The sequence below is a fragment of the Aquarana catesbeiana genome, linkage group LG04 (genome assembly GCF_042186555.1).
Source record: "Aquarana catesbeiana isolate 2022-GZ linkage group LG04, ASM4218655v1, whole genome shotgun sequence".
In the NCBI taxonomy this organism is placed as follows: Eukaryota; Metazoa; Chordata; class Amphibia; order Anura; family Ranidae; genus Aquarana; species Aquarana catesbeiana.
In genome coordinates, this window is record NC_133327.1 from 552889344 (window position 1) to 552912451 (window position 23108).

The window sequence follows — 23108 nt, forward strand, 5'->3', positions numbered from 1 at the left end:
CCCATTAACGGTTTGAAACCTGGCTGGTTCCTGCTGAACCGGCCTTAGGGATGACATTGTTTTGTATCTGCTAACACAGCCACATATTTACATTTGATTCTTTATAGATATCAACTCCTTTGTCTACCCCTCCCTGTAAATTTTCCCTGCTGTCAGAATACACTGGCTCACTGTGGAGGATGCCCTAATCCACCTCGAATGTGTGGCTGGGGGAATTAGGTTATTTTTTAATTCAACCCACATTCAAAATGACTAATCTAGGGGCTGCTTAACCTCCCTGGCGGTATGATTATGTCAGATTTTTGATGCTCAAAGTGGTACATTGTTTTGCATGGAAATTTGGTGTTTTATATTGTAGGCCTGTAATTCTTAGGAATGACACACTTAAATCTGTCCAAACAAGAATCTAGTAGACATCCCGTGTATGATAAAGTTTGAAACACGGAATCATAAATTGTAATAAATAACTATAAATAATTATAACAAATAATAATATAATAATAATAAAAATTATTCAATAATGTAATCAAATCAAAAACACTGAAATTTGTTCAGTTGCAGAATTGTCGCTGTCATTACTTTCAGCGTTTGATGATGAATTTCCCCACAAATCACTATCGCTCAATTCTGCAAGTAATTCTAATTTATTATTGTTGTTTTCTAGCTGGTCTAAAACTGCTTTTGATGTAAAAGGATGCTTTTTGGTTGCTATGGACAATCTCCAGTTTCCAGGCAGAAAGAACAGTATATATAATATAAAAGTGCATGCAGGACACTGGACAAACCACTAGGGACAAAACGGAGGTGAAATAATGTGATACACTAATGTAATCTGTAAGATTACAGTGTACTGTATGTGTAGTGTATTTTTAACTTTTTGAATGTGATGCCATTCTCCATCCCTGTGCGTTGCAGCGATCGCAGGGAACGGAGCTCGGCAATGTGATAGATCCGGCGGAGGACACGACTCGCACACACAGCGGGGAAACATCGCAGGATCCTGGGGATAAGGTAAGTAACTTTGCCTGGATCCTGCGATGTGATCCTGGGTGGGGCTCGGGGTTACTGCTTTTGATACTGAAAAACTTCTCTCTCTTAATCAGCATTGACTATTTTTAATCCTTATGTTAGCATTAGTAAATAGATAGGAAAGTATATCACATTTGCTTGTCTTAAACATTTTTTTACATTTCCTCAGTTATTTCCTGGTATCTATGCCTAGGCAAATTATGTCATAGATCCCTTGAGACTTTTGGAGGGGAGGAGGGGCTTTCTCAGCTAAGCACGCCCTCTCCCACTTGCATACCTGAGCCCAACGGCAGAAGAATTCCAGGAAGTAAATGCTACATGAATCATCTGCCCTTACTCAGAAATGCTAGGGGGTTGTTTTTCAAAGTGATTTCTCAACAAAAGAAAACACGGAGACATGGATGAATGGGTGAATTTCCCTTGAATATTAAAAATAAATTAAATAGCGTTATTGGTTTGTGGTGCTCAGATGAAGTGTAGCTCCACTTTAACCACTTCAGCCCCGGAAGAATTTACCACCTTAATGATCAGGCCATTTTTTTTGTGATACGGCACTGGGTCACTTTAATAGACAATTGCACGGTCGTGCGAGGTTGCACCCAATCAAAATTGATGTCCTTTTTTTCCCACAAATAGAGCTTTCTTTTGGTGGTATTTGATCACCTCCGTGGTTTTTATCTTTTGCGCTACAAACAAAAAAAGACTGACAATTTTGAAAAAGAAACATTACTTTTTTACTTTCTTTACTTTCTGCAGGACTGTTTCATTGCGGCGGACAAATCTGATCATAAGGGACACTTTTTGGGGACCAGTGACATTATTACAGTGCAAAAAAAAGGAAAAAATAGAAAAACGGACTGTGCCACTGTAATCCCAATAGGAAAGAAAATGGTCTCACGTTATAATAAAATTAAAAAAATTATAAAATTACATTAAAACATATGATAAAAAAAGAGTACATAGACATGTCTTATTGGTACACTGTCCCATATGTATATATGGGGAGGTTGAACATGGAAAACCGCATAGATGGCCCATAAATTGGTATTACTGTAGTCTAAGAAGATCCCTTCTGACTGGAGGCCAAACTACCGGAATCCCAGTATCAGAGCCAATGGATCGATGCGCGTTTCGCCAGCAGCTTCTTCAGGGGTTCCTATTGGTACATGGCTAAAAGAGCAAGGAACACAAGGCATCCAGTCCATGGAAAAGTGCACCATATGGGAAAAAGGGGGAGGAAAGAAAGGGAGGAGAAAGGTAAGGAAAAGGAAGAAGGGAAGGGTGGAGAAGAGGAAAAGGAGCAGAAAGCCGTCTACCACAAGGATGTACAACAGCCTACTGAGGGGCCTTGTCCATAGAGGAAAGCTTGAAAGATTGTCCTAATAGGACTCAGCAATGGTAAACAGGTATGTATAGTAATCAAAAAGTTTCAAATGGACCCCAAAAGTCGGCAGAGATCGTGGCCTGGCAGTTTGTCCAGATAGCTTCCCTCTAAGGGGGATTTGAAAAACAGACAATTGGCCCTTTACAATAGAAGTTAGCCAAAAAAAGCCGGTCCTGCTCTGTATCATACAACCCACAGCGTAGGAAAGGTAGAACGGCTTATGTAAACAAGGCAGACCGCTGTTCTGTCAGGAAAAGAGAGGCCTTGTGTTTCTGCTAAGGAGAAATACAGATCTCTCTTTTCGTCCAGTGCATCCGCTCCCCCCACAGTCATAAATCCCTCCCTAGGAGCACACTTAACACCTTGATGGCCCCTGGTGTTAACCTCTTCCCTGCCAGTGTCAATTATACAGTGAGAGTGCATTTTTTAGCACTGATCCCTGTATTGGTGTCACTGGTCCCCAAAAAGTGTCACTTAGTGTCAGATTTGTCCACCGCAATGTCGCAGTCCCGCTAAAAATCGCTGATCACCACCATTATTAGTAAAAACTATCCCATAGTTTGGAGACACTATAACTTTTGCGCAAACCAATCAAAATACGCTTATTGGGATTTTTTAACCAAAAATATGTATAAGAATACATTGGCCTAAAATGATGAAGAAATTAGATTTTCAATTTTTTTGATTAGTTAAGTTTTAAAGCAGAAAGTAAAAAGTTTCAAAATTGTCGATCTTTTTTGGTTTATAGCGCAAAGAATTAAAACTGCAGTGGTAATCCAACACCACCAAAATAAGCTGTGTGGGGAAAAAAGGACATTCATTTTATTTAGGTACAATGTCGCACGACCGTGCAGTTTTCAGTTAAAGCAATGCAGTGCCGTATTGCAAAAAATGGCCTGGTCAGGAAGGGGGTAAAACCTTCTGGAGCTGAAGTGGTTAAACAAAAAGTATGAATAAATGGTCATGAACTTTAACAAAGCATTCAGAGTTTTCATTAACAGCTGAACTTTGCAAGCTGATAGTCATATCTAATAGAGAGTTTTATGTGGTGATGTAATTTGCACAGGAAATAATGTCATGCTTTTTACCAATTAACTTCACATTCCACAACTAAAATATGCTTTAAGCTGTCAGATTCACAAATTAAGAATGTTAGTGTGCAAAATGATCTTTACATTTAGATTTATACGTGGCAATGTACACCTTGTCCCACACTCCAGCATCCCTTCTTCCAGTGGCGGCTGGTGGTTATTTTTTTTGGGGGGGGCAGCAAAGTGCACCCAGAGCCACCCCTGGTCCGGTCAGTCGGTTCACCTTCTCTCCTCTGCGGACATCACAGGCAGCTTCCCCTTCCCCTGCTTGGAGGCTTCCGGCAGCTTCCATCTCCTCCCTCCTCCTCCCCCCTCCTCTTTGGTGGCCAATCGGAATGCTTCTCCTTTCAGCCAATCAGAAAAGGGGTCCCATACCCGCCTCCTAATTGGCAGGGAGGAGATTTAGTGTGAAAATAACGATTATTCATTTGCTATTGTCACACAACTGGGTGGGCTTGGTTCGCAGTGCTCTGCGCCCCAAACCCACCCTATTTTGAAGCCTATTAGAGCCTCTGGCTCTAATCACGTGCTTCAAAAAAACACCCCCACCATTGGAATTCATGCATTCGGCGTCCTGCAAGGGGCCGGATGCATGGATAGGGGGGGCAGTGCTCTGCGCCCTTAATGGATGGGCCGTCTCTCCCTTCTCCCTTATGCACGTTGCTGCCAGCAATAGCACAGACAGCAGGATATAGAACAGGACTTGTCAATGTTTTAGGAAAACACTGCCACAGTCTCCATGAATTTAAATGCTTGCCACCATAGCTAACCTGCTGAAAACCAAATATACTGTAGTGACAAGTGCTGTTGAATAAAATGCATCTGGGTTTGTCAACAGATCTAATAAATTTACAAAGCGCAAGACTGCAATTGTATTAAAAAAAAATATAGTCAAACGCTTGTTATGCATAACTTAAAACGGAATGTAATTGTATTTAAGCACCACAAGCTGAAAACAATATTAACTATTTTTAACCACTTAACCTCCAGAAGATTTACCCCACCTCATGACCAGGCCATTTTTTGCTATATGGAACTGCGTTCATTTAACTGACAATTGCGCGGTAATGCAACGTTGTATATAAATTAAATTTGTTATTTTTCCCCACAAATAGAGCTTTTTTTTGGTAGTATTTGATCACCACTGGGTTTTTTATTTCTTGCACTATATACAAAAAAAGACTGACAATTTTGCAAAAGACAACATTATTTTTTACTTTCTGCTATGAAACATATCCAATAAAAAAATAAAAAAAATTCATTCATTTAGGCCAATATGTATTCTGCTACATATTTTTCATAAAAAAAAAACCCTTCTTTAATATGGATTGGGCCCTGGACAAACATTTTCTCCCCCCCCCGCATGCAATTCCACCACAACATCCCAAAAAACAAACAAACACACACATAGACTTATCTAAAAGAAACTTCTTTACTGTAAACATAAAGAACTGGCATTTTATTAAAGGATGAGTTCACCTTTGGGAACATGTTACATGTGCCACCCATTTTTAGGGTGGAACATGTAACATGTTCCCACTGCTGCAATGTCTCCTCAATCCGCCTGTAGTGACAGCAAGATCAGGATTTTCTCCCTGATCTCGCTGTCACAATTTTTAAAAAATCACAGCTATTCAGGGCTCCGCCCGCCCAGCTGCATCATTCATTCTACAAGCCAACATCCTTTGCGGCTTGTAATTCTCTATGAACTAGCAAGGTGCTGTTGAGCACTCAAGGTAGTTCATTGATGGTTCCTGTCATTCAGTAACTGCCTGCTCATATGAGGTACAAGCAGACAGCTGACACTGGCAGTCTCCTGGTACCATGTGATCGCTGTGACCAATCACACCAGATCACATGGCAATTGTACACAGTGGATGGCTTCCATTCATTACTATTCATTGTCTACTATTGTACTGCTTGTTGTGATTGGTTACAGTGATCACACGGTACAGAGAGCGCCTATCACAGCCAATCTGTTCCATGTGATTAGCTGTGGCCAATCACAGCTAATCACAATACACACTGGTACAAATGGATTCATAACACATGGTTCAAATGGTTGCTTATACCAGTGATTATCACTGCTAAAAGTGATCATAATGTGTAAAAAAAAATCCTGATCACGTCCCCACAGTAGTACAGTGTTACTATGGTAACACTGTAATGCCCTGGTCACAAAATGTAAAAGGAAATGTAAAAAAAGTTATAAAAAAAAAAAATAAATAAAATAAATATTATAAATGTTTTTTTTTTGCATACCATCACGAGTCAGTGTCACTGATCACTGCCACTGCACTAGTGACAGTATTTAAAAATATAATTGTGTATATATATATATATATATATATATATATATATATATATATATATATATATATTTTTTTTTTTTTTTATGAATTTCTTAATTTTCCAACTTGATTTGATTGTAATTTAATTTTCCAAAAAATTGTGGCAGAAAGTTACACCTTTGAATAACTCGCCATGCCTCTTACTAAAAACTTCAGACTGTCTACTTTCCAAAAAGGAGTCATTTGTAGGTATTTGTACTATCCTGGCATTTTTAGAAATCAAGAAATGAGATAGGGCGTCAGTACATCAGGATTGATCAATTTTCAGAGATATACCATAGTTTGTGGACTCTATAACTTTTCTACAGACTAAATATTATACACTGATTCGGGTTATTTTTTACCAAAGATATGGAGCAGAATACATTTTGGACCAAACTTCTGAAGAAAGATTATTTATTTGCAAATTTTCAGTCTTTGTTTGTTAATAAAAAACCCAGTGGTTATTAAATGCCACCAAAAAGCGCTCTAGGTGTGTGAACAAAATGATTAAAATTTCATATGGGTACAGTATTGTCATTCAAAGTGTGACGGCGCTGAAAGCTGAAAATTGGTGTGGGCATTAAGGGAGTAAAAGTGTCCGGTACCGAAGTGGTTAAAACAGAAGAGACCCTAGTGGTATTAGGCAAACTCTTAAAAAATATACTGCTAGGGACAGAGGTTGATGTACAAAGTAGGTATATTTTTAAAATTCTAAAAATGTTTTTTTTTTTTCATATGATGTTTTTCCATGAGAGATATGGGGGTCTAACTAATAAGTGGACCTCCTATTTTGATGCAAGGTCTGTTGTAATCCCATCAAATCCATATTCACTTTGTCATCACCAAAGTAAAGTGCTTAGGCATCCTGTGCCAGGATCAGAACCAAAATTACCAGGTCTTTGTGCATAAAGAAGCCATACCAGATTCAGGGGCCAAATGGTTCGAAAGATATTTTATCCAATTTTAATTTTGCCGGTGGTGATTGTTTGCAGTAACTAAGCCATACAAATATTGTTTAAAGTTATCAAATTTGCTAGCATCACCAGCCAGCCATGCAGTATAGTATGGGCATGGGACATACAGGATTTTACCAATAATACAATTTTCAGCAAGCTATCCAATTTAGGAAGAATATTATATTAATAAATAAATTCACTATTGTGTAATTGGGAATGACATCATTTATATTTTACATTTTTTAATCACTAAATTCAGTAAAATATAAATAAACACATCTGCCACACAGGACAGAAAGCTTTTCTTCAGCTAGCTGTGTGTAAGTGCCCTGAGGGAAGGAATACCAGCCAAGGAATTCTCTCTGCCGGGAAGTATAAATGAGTGTGATGGATCTCATGGTGGCCTTTCCTGGAGCATTATCTGTAATTCACCAGACAGACAATGTGCTGGCAAAGCCTGCTTGTTTTCATTCCAAGATAGGCTTAGCTACTTTTTTGATTAAAGCAGACAGGTGACTGAAACACATTGATCACATATTTCAACGAGTTATTATGAAGGTTAGATAAAGTTATTTCATACTAATTACATTTGCCTACTTTTTCATATTTTCATCATCAAGTACAGCCCAAAGCAAAAAAAATAGCGTAGGGCTAGCATGACTGGGGACAGTGGAATTAGGAAAAGAGAGGGTTAATGTGAAAAAGAAAGAAAATAAATGGTTGAGTCACTTACTGGATTGGTGGGTTTCACAGTGGGGGGAGGGGCTGCAGAGGGTCTGGTAGGAGGGTCGGTATACTTCCTGGTATCCGGTGAAGAAGACACGTGGAGGAAGAACATTCCCGCCCACCCCTGTATTGGATCAGTTCTTCTTTGAGTTGTCATGTTGGCCTGGCAGTTGGGGTCTTTGGAGGCATTTTAAAATCTGCTGTGGTTATCATATTAGGGGCCCTTCTATGGTATGGAGTCCCTTGTGGAATGCCAGTTAATGGTGGGTTAAATGCTAAGTTAAACTGAGAGGTATCTGTAGAATGTTGAGGTTGTCCCCGAGCCGCTACGGTGTGGCTTTGGACCGTGTAAGTAGTTACGCAGATACCAAAGTGGATACTTGATACTTGAGGCCTCCAAAGATCGGCAACCTTATGTTTATTGTTATGTTTTGGAATTTCCAAAACTGGAAGTGACGCAATGACGCTACATGCTCAGCCCTGCGCGTTTCATCAGAGTGACATAGTCAGGCGCGGCTCCTGATGACATCGCTCTGACAAAACGCATAGGGCGGAGCTTGTAGCGTCATTGTGTCACTTCCGGTTTCGGTGATTACGGTCCATGGAGCGCATCGCATCCCGGACATATTGTTTCTTGTATTGATTACATTGCTCTGACTCTCCAGTATTATTGTAAAAGCGATTTTTGGTATTTTAACCTCCCTGGCGGTATTCCCGAGTCTGGCTCGGGGTGGAATTTCAGAACCAAAAGCAGTAACCCCGAGCCAGACTTGGGATCACATCGCAGAATCCAGGAAGAGCTTACTTACCTTGTCCCCTGGATTCTGCGGTGTCTCCCCACAGTGTGAGCGGCTCGTCCTCCGCTCAATTCATTACGGAGCAGAGCTCCGTTCCCTGCGAGCATTGCGACACACAGGGACGGAGAACGGCGCCAAATTCAAAAAGTGAAACACATACAATACATACAGGAAATGAGAATGATTCCGCGCAAAGTAAGTAAATACAGACCAAAAAAACAAAAACAAAAAAGAACTGCTGCCTCTACTAATTACTACCACTAGGTGGAGTACATGATTGAAAAGAAAATAAAGTAGATACGGCGCCGTTCTATATCCGTGTTTGAAAACGACCCCAATAAATACATTAATTGGTGAATATACAAGTGTTGGTGCAATTACCGTGTATACTACATAACTTTACAGTGTCTTATTTACCAAAAGAAATAAACATAAAACTAATATAAATAAACAACTTAAATGTCTCTGTGCTGATGTGCTGAGACCAATAAATCCTCCACAGAAAAATTGTCTTTGTCTGATTCCATTTGTGATTTAAAGTGCTTCTGTGCAAAAAACTTTATGGATTAAAAATAGAAAATTATAATATGTACAGATATATGTACATATTATAAATATCCAAAATTAAGGTGCTTCTGTGCTGGTGAAAAACAATCCAGCCTTCAGATTGCTGCACAGTGGCAGATACTGTGAATGCTCCATACCCCAAGGGGGGGGGAGTTCCGGTGAGTGCAGCCACAATAAGAGCACGGATTAAGCACGCATGCTGTGATCACCTTTGCAAAATGAACAATATTGTTTTTCACCAGCACAGAAGCACCTTCATTTTGGATATTTATAATTTGGGACTGTACATATATCTGTAATATTATAATTTTCTATTTTTAATCCATAAAGTTTTTTGCACAGAAGCACTTTAAATCACAAATGGAATCATTTAATATTTTGTAGAAAAAGACAATTTTTCTGTGGAGGATTTATTGCTCTCAGCACATCAGCACAGAGACGTTTAAGTTGTTTATTTATATTAGTTTTATGTTTATTTCTTTTGGTAAATAAGACACTGTAAATTTATGTAGTATACACGGTAATTGCACCAACAATACATACAATATACTGTAATCTTACAGATTACTGTATGAAATTATTTCACATCCCTTTTGTCCCTAGTGGTCTGTCCAGTGTCCTGCACGCAGTTTTATATTATAAAAACTGTTCTTTCTGCCTGAAAACTGGGGATTGTCCATAGCAACCAAAACCGTCTCTTTACATCAAAAGTGGTTTTAGACCAGCTAGAAAACAGCGATAGTAAATTAGAATCACTTGCAGAATTGAGCGATAGTGATTTGTGGGGAAATTTGTCATCAAACACTGAAAGTAATGACAGCGACAATTCTGCAACAGAGCAAATTTCTGTCTTTTTTAGTTTAAACTTTCTTTATTGTTGTCTATCACATCTCGACAAATACAGTTCAGTACAAATACGTTAGTGACAGACTTTTTCTATATCAACATTAGCAGTAATTTGCATATTTGTATTTAACAAAAGTAAATTAAAATAAAATAAAGTAAAAATAAAAAATAACTAAGTAAAGAGAGAGAAGAAAAAAAAAAAGGGGGGGGGGGAACGGCATAGAAAGGGGAGAGAAAAAAGGGGGGGAGATAGTCTCGGGCTGTGTTAAAATTTCTGTTGAGACCTTGAAAACTGATCTCGTGGGTAGTACCAGTATATGCTACATTGAGGTTTACAGGTCCTCGGGGGCGGCGGCCAGCAGTAGCCCTCGCCCACCGTAGACCCTCCGACCTGAGCAATAATGATCTTCCGGACCGGGGAGAGGTACGCCGCGGCCCGTCCGAACCGCCACCACCGGGTGCCCCACCGGAGGAGGGGGGCACAAGGCCTCCATCTGTCCTCCCCCGGCGCGCCCCCGGGGCCGCGAGTCCGTCTCCGCCCACACGGCCCCCCCGGCCAGGAAAGCAGCTTTTCCTCAATTTTAACCGGTAAGTTATGTTTAGGAGCCCATACTCTGCGCAATCAACCAACAGTGCTATGAATAATATCACTTGATAGGGTAAGGGAAGTAGGGGTAAGAAGAGAAAAGAGTAGAAAAAAAGGGTGGAGGAGTGGCAGGGAGAGTGGGCGGGGTAAGGAGGGGTAGATAGGGTCAAACCTTGTTCACTCGTGCTTCTCCGATCATCCACCTCGGACTATCCGCCCCCAGGCAGCCCCTTGGTTCTGGCAAAGGCATCGGAGTCCATGTGCGACCTATATTTCAGTCTTAAGGAGAAACCGTGGTGGGAGCTATTTAGGGTGGGCTCTGTGGCCCAATGTGGGATCCGCCAATTTTAATAGGGAAGTGTCCAGGCTAGAGGGTACATAGGAAGTATCTTGGAAGTGTTCTTGCCATATTGACCATATGGCTGTGTGCTTAACTGTAGTGTTTTTGCCCACTGCCATCCAATCCTCTGCTTCCCTTATTGCGCTAACCCTGCATATCCACTCGTCTTTGCTCGGTATCTGCTCTTTCTTCCAGAAGATAGGCAGTAGACGTTTAGCGGCATTGAGCAAATGAGGTAGTGCGCTTTTTTTGTAGCGACTAACTGGTACAGGGGGGACATGCAGGAGGAAATGTTCCGGGGAGAAGGGGATCTCTATTCCGAGGATATCTTTAATCTGGTCCTTAATCATCCGCCAATATGTCGTTATTCGTGGGCACTCCCACCACAAATGTAGGAGGGTGCCTCGGCCTCCGCATCCCCGCCAACATCGATCTGGGCTAGCAGGATAAATCCGCGCCAGGTCAGATGGGACTCTGTACCAACGTGTTAATAATTTGTAATTTGTCTCTTGCACCTTAGAGTCCAGCGAGCTGGAGTGTGTGAATTGGTACATACATGCTAGTTGAGATTCGGAGAACCCCTTCCCAAGGTCTTTCTCCCATGCTCTTATATAAGTAGGTTTAGAGGCCGAGGCTGAGGACCCCAGTAATTGATAAAGTTCAGAAATCATGTGTGGGACCGGTTCTTCCAGTATAAACAGTCCCTCAAAAGGCGAGAGTGTTGAAATGTCCCTAATAGAGTTGCCGTGTACTGCAAAAAAGTGGTGCAATTGTCTGTACTTCCAGAAATTTAGGTGTGGGCTACCTGGTCTATTTCCCAGAGACTCAAAGGGCAGAAGCTTCCCACCTCTCAATAGTTTGCCACAGCTGGCGTTCTTGTCATCTACCCAGGCTTCAAAGAAACCTGCGCGTTCCCCCGGTTCAAACAGGAGGAATCCGCCCAATGGGGCCAGCGGGGACACAGGGGGGGCTAAGTTCAACCTTCTGTTTACTCTGTCCCATGTGTCAAGCGTAGATATCGTCAATGGGGACGTAGAATCTGATAATCCCCTGTGTTCCCGTGAGAGCCACAGGGCGTAGGACAAATTTCTGCCCGCCATATATTTTTCCATGGTCACCCATAGTTTGGAGTGTCCATGGAAGTGCCAATTTAGAGTTCTCTGTAGGGCAATAGCCTGGTAGTATTGCTGTAAGTCCGGGACTCCCAACCCTCCGTATCTTTTCGGACGTCTCAGCACCTTCATAGCAATTCGTGGCTTCTTTGAATTCCAAATGAAGGTGGTGATCAAGTTGGATAATTGTTTAAAAAAGGTTTTGGGCAAGCGTATGGGAAGCATCTGCATATAAAACAGAATTCTGGGGAGTACGTTCATTTTTATTATATTTGTCCTGCCTATCCATGTGAAAGCTGTCTTCGTCCAATGTGTTAAGTCTTGTTTAATTTCTGTCAAAAGTCCAGGGAAGTTTGTGGTATATAGAGTGTCCAAGCTATCCGTCAGTTGTATGCCTAGGTAGCGTAGAGAAGATTTAGTCCACGTGAAAGGGAATGTTGCTTTTAAGCTGTTTGTCATGGAGGAAGACAGATTGACAGGTAGAATTTCTGATTTATTATAGTTGATTTTAAAATTAGAAAGTGTACCAAAGTTTTTGAGTTCCCGCATCAGGACCGGCAACGAGACCAGGGGATTGGTTAGATGAAACAGTACATCATCTGCGTAGGCTGAGAGTTTGTGCTCCACAGCACCCACCGTCAGCCCTGTGATATCTGCGTTTGCTCTCACTCTACGAAGCAGTGGTTCTAAGGCCAGGGCGAAGAGGAGGGGGGAGAGCGGGCACCCCTGTCTCGTGCCGTTCCCAATCGGGAACTTGGATGAGAGGATCCCATTAACCCTAACCTGTGCACTAGGTTCCGAGTAAAGGGCCAGTATCCAAGCTAGCATATTTGGGCCCAGCCCCATTGAGGTTAAGACCTCTCTGTGATATGACCAATCTATGCGATCGAACGCCTTCTCGGCGTCAGTGGAGAGTATTAGGTAAGGGGGGGGTACCTCTTTAGTTTTAGCCCAATGTATAAGTTGAATCGCACGGATTGAGTTGTCTCGAGCTTCACGTCCTACAATAAAACCCGTCTGGTCTGAGTGAACTATGAGGGGGATAAGGTGTTTCAGTCGGTTTGCAAGGATTTTCGCTAGGATTTTTACGTCCGTATTTAGTAAGGAAATGGGGCGGTAACTCTGTGGGACAGTTGGGTCTTTACCCTCCTTCGGTATAACCGAGATGTGTGCTAAGAGAGCTTCAGATGGGATTTTGCATCCCTTTACTAGGGAATTGAAGTATTTACACATGTGGTTCGTGAGGAGCGGGGAGAATTTGGCATAATATGCTATAGTAAATCCGTCAGGACCTGGGCTTTTCCCATTGGGTAAAGATTTGATGGTGGACTCAAGTTCCGTGGTAGTGATAGGGGATTCTAAGTCAGCTAGTTGGTCTTCAGTCAGGGAGGGCAGTCCGTTGGTGGATAAGTAGTCTCGAATTTTGGTCAGTCTGTTTTCTTTAGCTTCATGGGTAGTTTTCGCATCTAGATTGTAGAGTTCGGCGTAATAGTCGCGGAACCCTTCTGCTATCTTGGAGGAATGGAATGTCATATCTCCCGTAGGGGTTCGAAGTTTGTGTACTTGCATTTGGGCCCGTTTTGTCCGAAGCGCTCTTGCGAGCATGCGTCCGCACTTGTTACCATGCTCGTAGTATCGGTGGGATAAGTGTCGCAATTGTTTACGCGCCTGTCGTTCTAACAACCGTGAGAATATGTCTCTGAGTTCCGTTAGTTCTTGTAGGTCATCTGAGGAACCTCCCGCCTTGTGTTTAAGTTCCGCCTGCTGAAGTGCCTTTAGAACTCTATTATAGTCAGTTTGCCTTTCTTTCTTTAGTTTTGACCCCTGTGCAATGAGTTCGCCTCGTACAACGGCCTTATGACATTCCCATATTGTGCCCTCGCTCAAATCTCCTTGATTATTTTCTCGGAAGTAATTTTTTATCGTGTCTGAGACCTGGGCTTCCACTACAGGGTCATCTAATAAGTATTCATTAAGGCGCCAGTTCCAGGTTTTCCGGGAGCCTGTTGGAATGATAAAAGAGGCCTGGACCGGGGCATGGTCTGAAATGGTTATGTTTCCTATGGAAGAGCTTTGAAGGAGCTCCAAGGTCGGGCGGTCAAAATAGACCAAGTCTATACGTGTGTAAATGTTATGTACCGCTGAATAATAACTGTAATCCCTCTCTGTGGGGTGAAGGGCCCTCCAGCAGTCAACTAGGCCCATCATCTGAAGGGATTTTCGAAAGTGCCGAAGGAATGCGTGTGAGTGGGAGGGCTTGCTGTGTGAAGTGTCCAGGGATGGGTCTGGGCTCACATTAAAGTCGCCTCCTAAAACTAGAGACCCCTCTCTGAACTCCTCTAGTTTCTCTATGATTGAATCAAGGAAGGTCAGTTGATTCGAATTGGGGGAATAGATATTGGCGAGGGTGTATTTAGTACCCGCTATGGTCCCTTTCAGAAAGACATATCGTCCCAGGGGGTCAATCCTGGTGTCTGAATATTGGAAGGGGCAGTTTTTGTGGATAGCTATGGAGGTGCCTCTGGACTTGTTGACTGGGGAGGTACTATGGTACCACTGACTGTAGATATGTGTCGGTAGTTTTGGTATGGCATGGTGTGTGAAGTGTGTTTCCTGTAGGAAAACTATTTGCGCCCTGGACTTTTTTAATTCCCACCACAGCTTACTCCGCTTACAGGGTGAGCAGAGACCACGGACATTATAAGAGATTACCTTAACCGTTGTCATTGTAGAATGATGTTTTAGGTCGGCTGCGGTCCCGGGGGCGGAGTCCGGAGCGGGCAACGGCAATCGAATAGACCCTGTTAGGGAAGAGGAGAGCAAGAAAGAGGCCAGGGAGGGAGAAGAGAATAGAGGAGGAAAGTGAAAAAACAAAATTAAAAGTGCAATTAAAGTTAAAACAAACTTTAACGTCAGCATAACCATATGCAACATTTAAATGTAACGAGAACCTAACAATGGTTCTATATAGGCACAGACTGGGCCCAATGTGCCCCCCTTCTTCAGGGGACCCATTTTGTCCAGGTCCGGTATCCCAAATGGGATTAGTGCCCAAACATGGGCAGCCTATTGGGGGAACGTGAGCCGTCATGGAGGGGAGAAGGGAGAGGGGGTCCACCCCGCTCCCACCTCTTAAATGCTGGGTTATGACCCGTAGATGGGGGGGGTTGTTGTAAATGGCATGATAGGGGGTTAGGGGGGGGAGTTGTATACTTGGGGGAGGCCCGGGGAGAGTAGTACTAGTAGCTAAGGAGAACTGGAAACATCCTCCAACTGTGTCTTTTCAGGAAGCGGGTGAGAGCCTTGACCAGCTTTATGTAGGCAGAAGATCGTTGTCAGGGCCTGGTGAGACCAGGCTCAGCAGCAGTTGAACTGTAAAAGAAGTTCCAGGTCTGTAGGTGATTTAATAAAAAGGGGGTGCCTCCGAAACAGGGGGGTAAGGACTCAGTTCGGGATCCTGACGGTACCATCAGTCTCTCAGTGCAGAGGGGCCGGGGGAGGCATCTGACTCTTGCTGGTGGCGACTGCGTCTTCGGCCCCGGCGTTGGGGCATTTGTGTCCAGGGCTGGGGGAGTTCAATGTTTGGAAAGTGCATCATCGCATGGTCCCCTCGCCAATCCGGAAAGTCAACTTTGCCAAGTCCCAGGGCAGAGAGAAAGTGAGGGAGATCATCTTTGGTGCGTAGGGTGGCTGAACGGCCATCTTTAAAGGCTTGTAAGTAAAAGGGAAAGCCCCAGCGGTATGTGAGGCCTGCTTCTTGGAGGGCCAGCAAGATAGGTTTTAGGGCTCGACGTTGCATCAGCGTGCGTCTGGAGATGTCCTGGAAGAAACAGAGGTGGGCGCCGTCGAAATCAAAATAAGGTCTGTTGCGCATTTTTTGCATTATTCGCTCCTTGAGAGTGTATTTATGCAACTTGCATATTATGTCTCGTGGGTTGTCAGCGTCTTGGGATGGTGGTCGCAGGGCTCGGTGGGCACGATCAATCTCAATAGGCTCTGTTTCTGGTAGGTCCAGGATTTCCCTGAATATGCCTTGCAGGGAAGGGATAATGTCCCTGGGGGCTGTTGCTTCTGGCATACCTCAGATACGGATGTTTGCCCTTCTGCTGCGATTTTCAAAGTCGTCAAGTTGTGACAATAATAAGTCCAGCTTTTGATCCTGAGCTGCACATCTAAGCTGCAATGCTGACATAGTGGGAAGAGCCTCATCCAGCCTTTGCTCAATAGTTTCCACTCTATTGCCCAGGTGTGTAGTGTCCTCTTTGAGATGTGCTATATCCTCTGTGAATGCCTTTTCCACCCTGGCTGTGAATCTTTCCAAATCCTCTCTAGTGGGGAGGGACCAGATGTGCTTTTTAATGTCCCCCTCTTCTATAAGGTCGGCAATATCCGATCCCCCTGCCCTAGACACAGTGGATCCCGGGGATGCCGGGGGTACAGAGTCACTCACCGATCCGGGTGATGGCGGTGGCGATAGCGCGGCTGGCGTGGTTTGCTTCTGTGCCGGCGCGTGCTGTTTCCCTGTCTTATTGACCGGCGCCATCTTGGATTTCTCCGGGGCCTTGCCGCGGGTCCCGGAAAAGTAGGAATCCAGCTGCCCCTGTTGGGTGGTCTCTGTCCCGGAATGGTGGGCTGTATTCCGCCGCCTTTGTGACATGTCCTGGGCCGTGTCAGGGCCCAGGATCGCGGGTATGTTGCTGGGTAAGCTGCGGCGGGAGCGGAGCGCGGACCAGACACGTCCTCACAGCTCCATGTTCAGGACACGCCCCCAATTTCTGTCTTTTTGATCTGATTACATTATTGAATAATTTTTATTATTATTATAATATTATTTGTTATAATTATTTATAGTTATTTATTATATTATAATTTATGATTTCGTGTTTCAAACTTTATCATACCCGGGATGTCTACTAGACTCTTGTTTGGACAGATTTAAGTGAGTTATTCCTAAGAATTACAGGCCTACAAAATAAAACGCCAAATTTCCATGCAAAATAATTGTACCGCTTTCAGCATCAAAAACATAATCTTACCGCCAGGGAGGTTAATAATTATGAATTTACGGACTTACACTATGAGATGCCTTTTTGTCCATCCATGTTAGACCTGGCAAGGAGGAGGAGGATGCAGTTGATTGGAAACAACTCATGTGTGGTGCCTGTGACCCCTGTAGGGATTCTGTTTTCTGGTAAGTGGGTACTTGAGGGGGGAGCACAAGTGGAAGTCACTCATCTTTTTCACCAGTGATTAATATTGCACCTCGTTGTTCATGCACAAATCGCTTTGGAATTGGGATTACAGTGGAACCTCGGATTACGAGCATAATCCGTTCCAGGAGTGTGCTCGTAATCCAAAGTACTCGCATATTAAAGCAAGTTTTCCCATTGAAGTCAATGGAAAGGAAAATAATTTGTTCCCCATTGACTTCAATGGGATGCAATACCGCATATGGCCAGAGGCGGGGGGGGCGCCAGAGAGCCTTGGAAACGGCCGAAAAGGCCCGAGGACACTTCGGCTGACCTCGGCAAACCTTGGAAAGACTTCCTACCCGAGATTTGTCAAGGTCAGCCGTGCTGTACTCGGGCCTTTCCGTGCATTTCCGAACGTGACGTTCGGCTCTGCTCGGCTCCGGCGCCCCCCACCTCAGGCCAAAAGCGGTACTGCACACCACTTTGGCCTGAATCATTCTCATTTTGCGAGACAACACTCACAAACCGAGTTATGATTTTTAAAAATACAGTGCTCGTATTGCGAAACGCTCGTTAACCGCGTTACTCCCAATCCGAGGTTCCACTGTACTTATATGGATTTATGAACTTTTTTGTTAATTTATGTAATTTATGAAGTTACTCAATTGTATTTTTATTTTTTGTTTTAGTATATGAATTCCTTGCACACCAAGCACATTATTTTGATTTTTTATATTATTACAATTACTGGTTAATACTGGTTTACGGATTCTTTGTGAGTGGTTCATGTGTAGTTTTTATCTAACACTACACGTGTGTGGTTTTCCACATTAAGCACATGAGCACTTTATTCTTTGTAGTATGTATAATTTGTGTCTGACACATTAGGAATACACCCGAGAAGACTTAATGATTTAGTATCCATATTTAAAAGGGCCAATACACGAGTTTTATTAAATCACTTTTTATGAGTTTTGCACATCAGTAATAGGCAGCGTCACGTATACATATATCTTTCTACATATCTCACTTCTGTGGGATTTCTGAGGTAGGCAGCAGCCACATTGGTTCACCTTAGCGCGGAATCCATCTAAGGGGAAGATCTGAAATGAAATCAGGCTATGATGAAGGAGCACGCATGCTCCGAACGCGAAGCACCACCCGCCTCACCCCGCTCCCGGAAGTGAAGACGCAGGTTAGCACGGCGCTCCACGGAGGACCCATGACCGACAACCTGGCCGCCCGGAGGCTCTGAGGACCCTCGACACCACCGGAACAGCCACCAGGACCCAGGTCACAGGACTCACGTCCCAGGAACCCCCCCCACCGGCCCGTGACACCCACATCCCCCGAGAGTACGCGGATGAAACTTCTTTATATGCTGGTTTCTAGCAACTCAAATCTGAGTGTTTTTATCTATTGTAATAAATATTTTTAACATACATGCTGCACTTAGAGGGCGCCGTCCTTCTTTCTTTTTTATATAGTGAAATATACCTGGTTGTTCCTGCCTTCAACTGTCCCTCACACCTTTTTTTGTGTACCCACTGCAGGCTGAGATTGTGTAGACCAGCTGGTGTCCTCTACTGAGTATGCTCATATTTCAGTTCCCTTCGAAACTCCTCATTTTCTTTCTTTTTTTAAATGTGCAGCCCACATGACTATAGAGTTACACATAAGAGTGTATACACAGTGGTAAATGACACTCCTCTTCCTCCTCTTATTGCTAAACACTTTGGGGAAGGGATATAGTATGCTGATTGATTCAATTCACTAAGAAACCCACAAAAAAGCTTAGTTTTAATATAAATCAGTGCTAAATCTATCTACTGTAATACCTGTAAAGTAAAAAAAAAAGAGCCTTGGATGCAGATGTTGTCTGAACAAAAAAAAAAAACAGTGTCAGTTATCTCTGACTCTGCCTTTACCATATTATTGCAGAAAAAATACACATTCAATAAAAAAATATTGGGAGCTGTAAAACAGTTGTTTGATACTTACATTTAACCTGAATTACTCTTCTGAAATAGTTTCCTTTTTTTAGTCATGTGAGTGGCACAGCACTAATTGGACTCACACTGTGGAGAGCATACATCCGCAGAGTAATAGGAGTCCCAATTCTCTCCCTGCAGATGCCACAGTACAAGAAAAGATCATGTTTTATGGTAAAGGCATAGTGTCGTAGTATGCATCGCATACTAGCGCATTATATTAAACTTGCCTTAAAATGAAGCTCTTCCAGCAACGAGATGTCATCGCTGCAGACGCTCCCATCTTCACCTGTCTTGCTTCTGGGTTCGCAGGCTCCGGCTCTGTGACTGGCCGGGGCTGCAATGACGTCACTCTCGCACATGTGCGCGGGAGCCCGTTTAGGAGATATTTACACTACCTATAGGTAAGCCTTATTATAGGTTTACCTATAGGTAAAAGTTAATGATGGAAGTTGTCAAGTCTCTTGGGAAATACCCAATATTCAAAGGTATTCTTTCAGTCTCCCAGCAGCTCTGCATTTACTTGAGACTTCACAGCTTCACAGCATTGCAACTTGTCCCTTGAACCCTGTAAGATAGTCCCACAGGATCTAGAGCAGTGGTTCTCAATTCCTGTCCTCAGGACCCACTAACAGGCCAGGTTTTATGTATTACCTTGGGGAGATGCAGACTAGAATACTGCAATCACAGAGCAGCAAATGATATCACCTGTAATGTATTTCAGTTATCTTGCAAACCTAGCCTGTTAGTGGGCCCCAAGGACAGGAGTTGAGAACCTTGAGAACCACTGATCTAGAGCCAGAGCAGCAGACAGGCAGCACTCTGCAATTCAGCATTTGCACTGGATCTTTGCAATGTGTCAGTTGATCTCATACCTGATGATGCCTGCATAGATCAACACCATCTAGCAGTAGATACAGGACGTTTATCACTCCACCGGTTTAGGTCCAGTGAAAAAAAGCATGTAGGACATGGAGGGTTTGATTTACTAAAACTGGAGAGTGCAAAATCTGGTGTAACTCTGCATAGAAACCGATCAGCTTCCAGTTTTTTTTTTTTTTTTTTAAAGCAGGGATATGCAATTAGCGGACCTCCAGCTGTTGCAAAATTACAAGTTCCATCATGCCTCTGCCTCTGGATGTCATGCTTGTGGCTGTCAAGAGTCTTGCTCTGCCTCATGGGACTTGTAGTTCTGCAACAGCTGGAGGTCCGCTAATTGCATATCCCTGTATTAAAGCTTAATTCAACAAGCTGAAGTTAGAAGTTGATTGGCTACCATGCACAGCTGCACCAGATTTTGAACGCTTTGGTTGTAATAAATAAACCCCTGAGTGTCTCCTCAGTTACTTACCATTGAACATTAATGATGGAGCTCTTTTCATCCCACTCACAACAACAGGAGTGTTTCATCCAACTGACACCAAAGGTATTTGGATGAAGGGAGGGTCATGCCAATGACACTAACCAAGGGTGTGGGGGATTATCCCACTGACCTCAACCAAGAGGGGCAGGTCAACCCACTAACAGCAACCAGGGGGTGCTTGCTAGTTTACCATAGACCATAATCCATGAACGTTCATTGGGTTAATAAACAAAATACAGTTGGAGATTTCCAGGATCTCGTAATTGAGATTTTTACTGCTAAGAAAAAAAATGAGGGGTCTAAGAAGGCTTCAAGATTCCAGGGATATATTTGTTTAATAAAACCATGTGTGGGTCTTGAAGTATATTAATTTCAGTTTCAAAGTAAATAAGGGTACGTCTTCTGGTCAGCATTTGATTTTAGTGCCCAACTACCAGGTATGACACATTGGGGTTGATTTACTAAAACTGAAGAGTGCAGAATCTGGTGCAGCTGCTCATGGTAGCCAATAAGCTTCTAATTTCAGCTTGTTCAATTAAGCATTGACAAAAACCTGGAAACTGAATGGTTTCTAAGCAGAGCTGCACCACCCTCCATTTTCAGTAAATCAACCTATTGTTCCTACTTTGTCTTCAAGAGTTAGCAATGGGATGCATTTTTAAAAATGTGCCTCTATGAGAGACATGTTTATTACATTCTATTCAACTATTTTTTTACTAAAAAAAAAGGAATTTCAAAAAAGCCTATATTTTATGCAGAGTGTGGGGCCGAGTCAAATAATAAATGTGACACTTCATATTAATTCTACTGTTTTCAGACATGTTCACTTTCCAAGACTAAAGGCCAATAACTGAGTAACTTAGAACACAATGTCTGCTTCTTGTACAGATTTATCTAAGATTGTTTATGAACTAACTGCAGTGAATCAGACATGTCTAATCCCATATGACAGCACTCGAGCAGTGCACATAATACTCATAATACAATAATCCCAAAATGGAAAATATATGTGGATATGTTGTTCAGTGTAGACTCCAAATATTACATAAGAGAAGATCATCTAAACAAAGACTGCAGTAGCACTGATCGCAAAGTATTGCATGAAGATGACTTTATCTATTCTGGATCTAGAAAGCTACACATTGCAGTTATAATGTAAGACTCAGTCAGGAAAAATGACTCAGTATAGCACAGATCACCAGATAGTGGGCCTTACAACCTCGACATTTAGTACCATCATCTCTGAAATTACCATATTTATCGGTGTATAACACGCACCCCAATTTAAGAGGGAAGTTTCAGGAAAAAAACAAACATTTTTTTAAAATAAACCACTTTGAAGCAAAATAATTGTCAGTGACCATCAATGCAACCTGATTAGTGCCCATCTGCAGCCTCAATGCAGCCTAATCTGTGCCCATCTGCAGCCTGTTCTGTGTCCATCTGCAGCCTGTTCTGTGCCCATATCTCATATGAAATCACTGAGCCGCCATCTGTCTCCTTGGCTCTCAGTCGGCAGTGACACACACAGTCCCGCCTCCACCATTGGCATTGGACCAGCTCCTGCGATAGACAGAACAGTGGTCCAATGCCGGTGGCGGAGGCGGGACTGTGTGTGTGATGTGCGAGCCGAGTGAAAGCCGAGATGAGATGACGGCTGGGGGATTTCCGGCGGCACTCGTCCCCCTCCTTCCCCTCCAAGGTACGCTGTTGGCGTACAACATGCACCCGCGATTTTCCCCCTATTTTCAGGGGAAAAAAGTGAGTGTTATACGCCGATAAATACGGTAATATTGGAGAGTGCCGACTCTATATGGATTTTATGTGTATGTGAATACAATCACTTTTCTATACGCTCTGCGGCTATATGGAGGTATCGCTGGCCATATTATTACTTTTCCTAATAAAAAAGGTATTGCTGTATACAAAGGACTGTCACTATTAAGGTCAAGGGTGGCATGTAGTGGAGGGGGTAGGTAGGGCTGACATTATTTGGGCGTCAGGTGAGGGTGTGAGCTTTAAATATTTGGGTAACATTATACAGTACATGAGATGAGGGAGAGTTATTGTAATTTGGGTCAAGGGTGGTATGACACTGTTTAGGTCATTGGTGGCATGATGTGGAGAGATGGCTGTCACTGTTTGGGTGAGGGGTGGCATGAAGTGAGGAGAGGGCTGTCACTCTTGGGGTCTAGGGTGGCATGAGGTGAAGGGGGAGAGAGGGCTGTCCATCCCTATTTGCATCAGGGGTGCCGTGGAGTTTTGGGAGGGGTCTGTAAGTATTTGGAACAGGGGAGGTAAGAGGTGGGGGGAGGGGGCTGTCAATGTTTGGGTAAGGGGTGGCATAATGTGGGGGAAAGGCTGTCACTATTTGAATCAGGGTGGCATAAGGTGGGGAAAGGGCGGTCACTTTTTGGGTCAGGAGTGGCATGAGGTGTGTGTGGAAAGGGCTGTCACACAAAAGCTACAAAAATAGGTAAACAAGTGTAGATTGGATGTAATAACTTACATATGAGCCATAGTCCACTGCTAGCGTCTGTAACGCCCATGGAAGTCCGAGTCCAATAAGAATGTCAAATACATTGCTCCCAATGGAATTTGATACAGCCATGTCTCCCATTCCTAATTAGACAAATAATTAATTAGTGTAAGTGTTTCATTGTCACTCTTTTATTCAAATTCTACGTTAGTTAAGAAAAAGCTCTTTTGGACCTTAGGCCCAATTCGGCATGTACACTTGTAGGCAGGTACAGTCTATTTTCTCCGCTGTAGGTGGCAGTCATCCGCAGCATCAA

The 23108-nt window shown here is 43.1% G+C and overlaps 1 protein-coding gene across 1 annotated transcript in view; it reads right to left on the bottom strand.

Annotated features, from left to right (window-relative positions):
- Positions 1–23108, bottom strand: part of SLC24A3 (solute carrier family 24 member 3) — a 528734-nt gene that overhangs the window by 18553 nt on the left and 487073 nt on the right. Inside the window, exon 15 of the mRNA XM_073627968.1 lies at positions 22823–22935. Within this exon, the coding sequence (XP_073484069.1) occupies positions 22823–22935 (113 nt within the window). The remainder of the gene's footprint in view (positions 1–22822; positions 22936–23108) is intronic.